Source organism: Tripterygium wilfordii, chromosome 4 (assembly GCF_013401445.1).
Source record: "Tripterygium wilfordii isolate XIE 37 chromosome 4, ASM1340144v1, whole genome shotgun sequence".
Lineage (NCBI taxonomy): Eukaryota > Viridiplantae > Streptophyta > Magnoliopsida > Celastrales > Celastraceae > Tripterygium > Tripterygium wilfordii.
In genome coordinates this window covers 11,252,562-11,259,545 of record NC_052235.1, presented here as the reverse complement: position 1 = coordinate 11,259,545, position 6,984 = coordinate 11,252,562, and the positions used below count along the sequence as shown (strand labels likewise).

General features: G+C 42.9%; 1 protein-coding gene across 1 annotated transcript; it reads left to right on the top strand.

Annotated features, from left to right (window-relative positions):
- Positions 1-228: 228 nt before the first annotated feature.
- On the top strand, positions 229-1,586 carry LOC119996943. Its single transcript, XM_038843722.1, has 3 exons — positions 229-495; positions 1,189-1,295; positions 1,349-1,586. Exons 1-3 carry the CDS (start codon positions 229-231, stop codon positions 1,584-1,586), a joined length of 612 nt encoding a protein of 203 aa, XP_038699650.1.
- The last annotated feature ends 5,398 nt before the right edge of the window (positions 1,587-6,984 follow it).

Genomic DNA, 6,984 nt, shown 5'->3' with positions numbered 1-6,984 from the left:
TCTCTCACCGTCATGGCAGGCATCCGAAAGCCCTCTATAATGAGACTGATGGCATGGATAGGGAAGCATGAGGTAACTTTACTTGTTAATAGTGTGTCATCTCATAATTTAATTATTGGTAATATTATTAAGTAGGTTGGGTTGAAAGGAATGTCAGTGGAGCCATTTGATGTTAAGGTGGCTAACAACGAAAGACTGTAGTGTGAAAAGATAGTGTGGGACGTGAAGATGAATGTTCAAAGAGTGAGGATTGCACACGACTTGCATGTGTGGAAATACATATTAAAGATGAACCCCTTGAAGTGCTCCTTTGGAGTTTCAGCAGGAAACTTCCTAGGGTTTTTGGTTCATCAAAGAGGCATTGAGGTTGACAAGAATAAAACCATTGCCGTTCTTGAAGAACAACCTCCTAGCAAGAAGAAGGAACTGCAAAGATTCCTGGGGCATATCAACTTCCGTAGAAGATTCATCTCCAATCTTACTGGGAAAGTCCAAGTATTCTCTGAGCTCCTAAAACTGAAAAAGGAAGAAGGATTCATCTGGGAGGATAGACATCAACAAGCATTCTAGAAGATCAAGGAGTATCTACCAAGATCTCTTATCCTCACTCTTCCTATGACCAAGAAGGCATTGAAGCTTTATATCTCAACAATAGAAGGTTCCATTGGTTCTCTTAGCTCAAGACAATGAGAGTGGCAAAGAGCAAGTAGTCTACTATGTTAGCATACTTTTATCTCCTATAGAACATATATATATTCTCCTATTGAGAAGCTCTATTTGAGTTTATTCTTTGCTGCTACCAAGCTCAGACACTACATGCTATAAGTCACAATTTTGCTCCTGTACAAGACTAACCTCATCAAATACTTGCTATCCAGACCGATTATTAGGGGAAAAATTGGCAAATGATCCATCACCCTGATGAAGTTTTCTTCCTAATATGTTCCATAGAAGGTCGTGAAGGGATAAACACTCACAGGCTTTCTTCTTGATCATCCTTGTTTAGACATTGAAGAAACAGAGTCTCTGGAGTTAAGGACATGCTTAATATCCTATACTCGTTGGACACTCCAGTTTGACGGATCCATAATAGACTTTGTCTCAGGATGTAGTATTGTTATCATTTCTCCTAAATGTCAGAAAACTCTTTTGTCCTTTCAACTTGATTTTGATTGCACTAACAATTAGGTAGAGTATGAAGCAGTCATCATTGTACTGGAGATCATCAAAGAGCCTAGATCCATGAACCATCGAAATCCTTGGAGATTCCCAATTGGTGATCAATCACTTAGGAGGCACCTATAAATGTCATAGTCCAAACCTTGCACCCCACTACATGTCAATGAAGAAAGCTTCTAGAAGACTTTGACGATGCAATCGTATCTCATGTTCCAAAGAGGTTCAATACAGAAGCAAATGAGCTTGATCAGGTGGCCACAATAGTCAAGATTTCTCAAAGAGTCTATGATAGAACTATCATAGTACCGAGGAGATTATTGCCTTCTGTTAAAAGAAGGGCACTTGTTGATCTAGACACGTTTTATGTGGAGATTTTAGAATTAGATTGGAGACATTCTTTGATTTAGTTCCTGAAATAGCCAAACTTGAAGACAGACTAGAAGACCAGAAGGAGCGCAATCAACTACATTCTGATGGATTAAGAACTATGTCTTGATGGAGGAATCTATGAAGATCATGCCATAAGTTCATGAAAGAGTTTGTGGAGCTCATCAAGTAGGCAAAAAAAATGAGGTGGCTTATCAGAAGGTATGGATACTTTTGGCCCTATATCTTGGCAGATTGTATTCAATACTCCAGGGATGCCATCCTTTTTAGATACACAGACATATTCAACATGTATCAGCTACTACCGTGCAAGCAGTTGTGAAACCATGGTCATTCAGGGGATGGGCTATGGATCTCATTTGGAAAATCTTCCCACCTTCTAACGAGGGACATCATTTTATCATAGTAACCATGGACTACTTTATAAAATGGGTAGAGGCCTTTCCACTCAAATTCGTAACTTATCAGGACATGATAAAGGTCATGAAGGAGAATATCATTCACAGATTTGGTCTTCGCCAATATATTATGGCAGATCGAGGCACAATCTTATTTGGAGACCAAGTACAAGCTTTTGCCTGGAAATATGATTTTGAAATTTTGTAGTCTACACCATATTATACTCAAGGAAATGGCCAAATAAAGTCTACTAACAAAGTGCTGAAGAACATTATTGGGAGAATGGTGGAAAATAGGCCAAGGGCTTGGCATGAGGCACTTTTAGAAGCCTTTTGGGCCTATAGGACATCAAAAAGAAGATCAACGGGAGGTACACCTTTTATGTTGACTTATGAGCAAGATGTAGTTCTTCCTATGGAGATGGCAGTCAAATCGACAAGGGTAGCCTTATAGAATCAATTATATCTTGTAGATTATTATCAGGCCAGGATGATAGTATAAGAAGGCCTTGATGAAGTCAGACTTACTGCCTATGATCATCTTCAAGTTCATAAGCAAAAGGTGTAAGAAAAATCGTTTGTAAAATAGAGTTTTAGGTTTCAAAAATTTTGTTTATGCAACGGAAGCTTTCTAAAACTCCATACATGTTCATGATCCTTTTAGAACTACATTCAATCAACCCAAGTTTGCAGAATCCTAGTTATGTGATTTAAAAAAAATACCTTTTGGATTTTTCGGATGAAGATTCACAAGGAGAGCTCAACAATCTATTGATTGTAACCCTTGAAAACTTGATTCCAAATCCGATGTGTTGTAGATGAGATTCAGACTTTTATGACTTGCAAATCTTCCTCCTTATTCCCTAGAATTAATCCTTGATGTGGAGAGTGATCTCTACAACAAAGATCGTTATCACCAAACTAATGAACTAAAACGAGAGAATACCTTGGAAGAACGTTTCTCTTGTCTCACTTGTATGGCCGGCCAAGCTTGGTATTTATAATACCCTTGGCCGACCCCCACTCTAGGGTTTTCTAGAGTGGGCCGGTCATAAGCTTGTGCAATACAACAAGCCCAATTCTCTCTTATTTAGTTCATAACCTATTTGGTCCAACTCAATTCTTATTTGGGCTGAGCAGGGGTGTAATATCCTGGTCTAATTTTACACTATTCATAGTATCTTCTCGTGGTGGTTGAGGTGGAGGGAACCTCTGTGTTGGTGAACCGGTATTTGAAGGAGTAAAAATTAAATTGTGATAAAATTATAGAAATATTTTTAATAAATGGGGAATTTTAAAGGAAAATTTTTAAAGTAAGAATTACTTAAATCGGATTTAAATTTGATTTGTTATGAATTTTTGAAATTAATTATAACAATTTAGTTAGGGGTGTTTTTGACAGATGGATGTTTTGGTAAGTCAAATATATTATAAAAGAAAAATTAAAATAAAACAATTCTTACGTGTTTTTTTTTCTCTCTTCTTCCTTTTCTCTCTCCCGTGCATTCTCTTTACTATTCATTTTCTGAGTCCGACAATGGTGAGCGACACCACCGGTATCAAAAGAAGCGTATTGATGAGATGAGTATAACCCAACTTGAATCACGTCGATCGGAGTTGTGGTTAGGGAGATATCGGAGTTTGAAGTTCCGATTTCCTCGGATTTCTTTTGGCCGATTCCGGCGATGGTTTGGCTTGTTTCAGGTACCTATGAGTTAATCTCATCGAGTTCTTTAATTTGATATAAGATTTGACATGTTTGGGTGGTCGGATCGCCTGAGATGGGGTTAAATGGGTTTCCGGTTAGTTGACCGAGTCAGGCCGAGTTGACTCGGTTGACCGGCGAGTTGACTCGGCTGGGTACTATTTGACCCGGTTTGACCCGGTTCGGTACTATTTGACCCGGTTACTATTTGGTTGTTGACTTTGACCGTTGCTATTTGGACGTTGACTTTGACCGTTGACCATAGTTGACCGACCGTATTTTTACAGTATTTTCATATATCGTGTTTTTCGGTGTAGACGGTGGTCACGATTGAGATTCGGAGCGGGTTAACTTTTGGAGTTATGGGTTTGTCAAGAACGCGTGCTTGGTTTTAGCACTCTGATTTCCAGGTAGGGGTTTCCTTACTCTTGCATGTGACTTTAGAGTTCCGGTTTACGGACTCTGGTGATATTATGGTTTTGTCGGTTTCCAGGGGTGGAAATACGACCTGTTTGCATGTTGATTTATATTCCCTGTTATATATATCACTGTTGGTATGTTTTCTGAGAGTGAGGTGATTGGAGGTGTTGGATGTGGATGTGGATATGGATGTGGATGTGGATGTGGATTGTGGGCCCATATAGGAGCCCAAATGATCAGATATGGATTTCTGATGGATGATATATGTACATATACAGACCGGATATATACCGGTGGACCGTCTGAGATGGGGTGCATCACAGGGGACGCCCTCTGGTGTAGGCTATGCTATCGGGATACCCGATCCTCATCCAGTTTCGGTGTGGACCTGGATTGAGACACCCTACGGGGATTAAGGTGGGTCCAGGGGTGATTTATAGTTGCTGGATTATGGGAGTTGGTGTGGTGGTTACAGTGTTGGATAGCCTTATTGGCTACCATTTCACTTGATTGGATTGGTGTATGGATTTTGGATTGCTGGAGACCAGTGTGGGTGGTTCCAGTGTTGTTTAGCCTTATCGGCTATTGTGCTATTTTGTTGACTTACTGATGGATGTATATTTACTGTACTGCATACTATGCATTACATTTTTTGGATTTATTATTATTATTTATGGATATTGGCGTTTCCTCTCAACGCCCTATTGAGCTTTGTGGCTCACCCCTCTTCTTTATCCCCTTTCAGGTGAGTTGGATTTAGGTGATGGCGGTCAGCAGCGGGATGCGTGAGCTGGTGTGTAGCCTTGGGCTGACTCTTTAGTGGGTGTGGGAACTTTTTGTGTTATATTTGTATATACTATACGGTTTGGTATCGGGTAGATATATTTTATTATTCTGCTGTTGTATATGTACATAGGTGGATGTACTTTGTGGATATTATGGTAGTTCTTATTATTATTATTATTATTATGTCTGTTGGGTTTAGTTGTAGATTTGGGATTTGGTTGGGATCTGGTTCAGGGGATGGGGTGTCCCCTGCCGGTCACGTTCCTGTGGTATAGGTATACTTCGGTATATCTTAGGAGAGAGGGGCGTGACAGTTTGGTATCGGAGCTGTAGGTTGAGAAACTTACAGTGGTTAGGTTACCTAGGTTATTTTGTTGGCTACACATCATGCGTTTCCCGGCTGACCTGGTGAGTCTTTATTTTTGGTGTTTCCTGCTTTAGATTTATGTATACGTGTGTTATATTTTCCAGATATGGTTGACACACGTAGTACTCGGGTGCGAGGACATGGACGGGGTAGAGGAGAACATGAGGCGGATGAGCCCCAGGGGGTAGATGAGGTGGGTATGCCTGAGGTTGCTCCATTAGAGCGGGGGCGAGGACGGAGAGGTAGGGGTGCGAGACGTGGTAGGGGTGGAAGACGTGGGAGAGGTGGCGGCAGGCGGCGAGTGTATATAGACCCAGTAGATGATATTAGGGAGGATCAGGAGGGATATTTAGCACCACAAGGGGTAGAGGCTGTCGTTACTACTTTACGACAGGAGGTTCGGGATGTTACTGAGTTGGTACGAGCTCTTGGGCAGACTGTTACAGGACTTGTGACACAGATGACTGCTCCAGTCCCAGTTGCATTACAGGCTCCTGTTGAGGTTCCAGCACAGGTTCTGGCTTTGGGTGAGTTACAGGAGGGTGTAGGTCAGATTGTGGAGGCACAGGTAGCTCCTTTGGCGATTGATACGTCGATCAAAGAGCTAGCCGAGTTACGGAAGACGAATCCTCCGGTATATAGGGGAGTGATAGATCCAGTGGCAGCAGAGGAGTGGGTTCGCCAGTTACGCAGGAAGATGACTTCCTTACGGATTCCTGAGGAGAGGAGGGCTTTATTAGCTGCTGAGTTTCTGGAGGGGGAGGCTTTTACATGGTGGGAGGTGATGACAGTTAGTCGGGGCAGAGAGGGCATGCCCTGGGCAGACTTTGAGACTGCTTTTCTGGCACAGTATGTACCACAGACAGTGCGTGTTGCTAAAGCTAAAGAGTTTCTTGAGTTGATTCAGTCTCCGGACATGACAGTGACACAGTATCAGGCTCGTTTTGAGGAGTTAGGGTGATATGGGGAGGAGTATATTTGAACGGAGGAAAAGAAGATATTGAGATTTAGGAGAGGGTTGTCACCAAAGATTTCACCTCATTTGGCGGCCCAGACTATCACCACCTATCGCGAGTGTATTGATAAAGCACTCGGAGTGGAGAGGACTCTAGTGGAGATTAAGAATTACTGGGAGATTCACAAGAGGAAGCTTGAGAGTTCTGCATCTGCTTCTGGCGAGAGCAGTCAGCACAGACAGAGGATTGAGACTCGGGGGCAGCAGCAGAGTCGGGGGCAACAGCAGAGCCAGGGGCAGGGTTATCAGAGTCGGGGACAGGGTTATTTGGGACCTAGGCAGGGGCAGCAGGGTCCTTGACAGGTTCAGCAGTGGCAGAGACCAGTTCAGCAGGGGCAGAGACAGGGTCAGCAGAGGCAGAGATTGGATCAGCAGGGTCAGGTTACGAGACGGTATCAGCAGTTCCAGCATTGTTATGCTTGTGGTCAGGTGGGCCATATGAGTTGGGATTGTCCTAGGGTAAACAATCTGTTATGTTTCCAGTGTGGATTGCCAGGACATATCAGGAGAGATTGTCCACAAGGTGGAGGATTTGCACCGCCAGTATCTGGAGGTCAGAGAGCTCCAACTCCAGCACCAGTTCCGATACAGAGGGGTCCTGCAGGACGGGGTAGGACACTAGTTCAGCAGCAGCAGCGGCGGCAGCAGCAGCAGGTTCAAAGAGGTGGAGTGTATGCACTTAGGCCTGATGTGGTTCCAGCAGAGCGAGATCACTTGGGAGGTAAGT

What these genes read in the sequence shown, in the direction of transcription:
- LOC119996943 (XM_038843722.1), top strand. Translation starts at nt 229, where the DNA reads ATGAATGTTCAAAGAGTGAGGATTGCACACGACTTGCATGTGTGGAAA. An exon ending in ATCTTACTGGGAAAGTCCAA is followed by an intron (nt 496 to 1,188) that starts GTATTCTCTGAG and finishes ACTAACAATTAG; the next exon opens with GTAGAGTATGAAGCAGTCAT. An exon ending in GGTGATCAATCACTTAGGAG is followed by an intron (nt 1,296 to 1,348) that starts GCACCTATAAAT and finishes ATGTCAATGAAG; the next exon opens with AAAGCTTCTAGAAGACTTTG.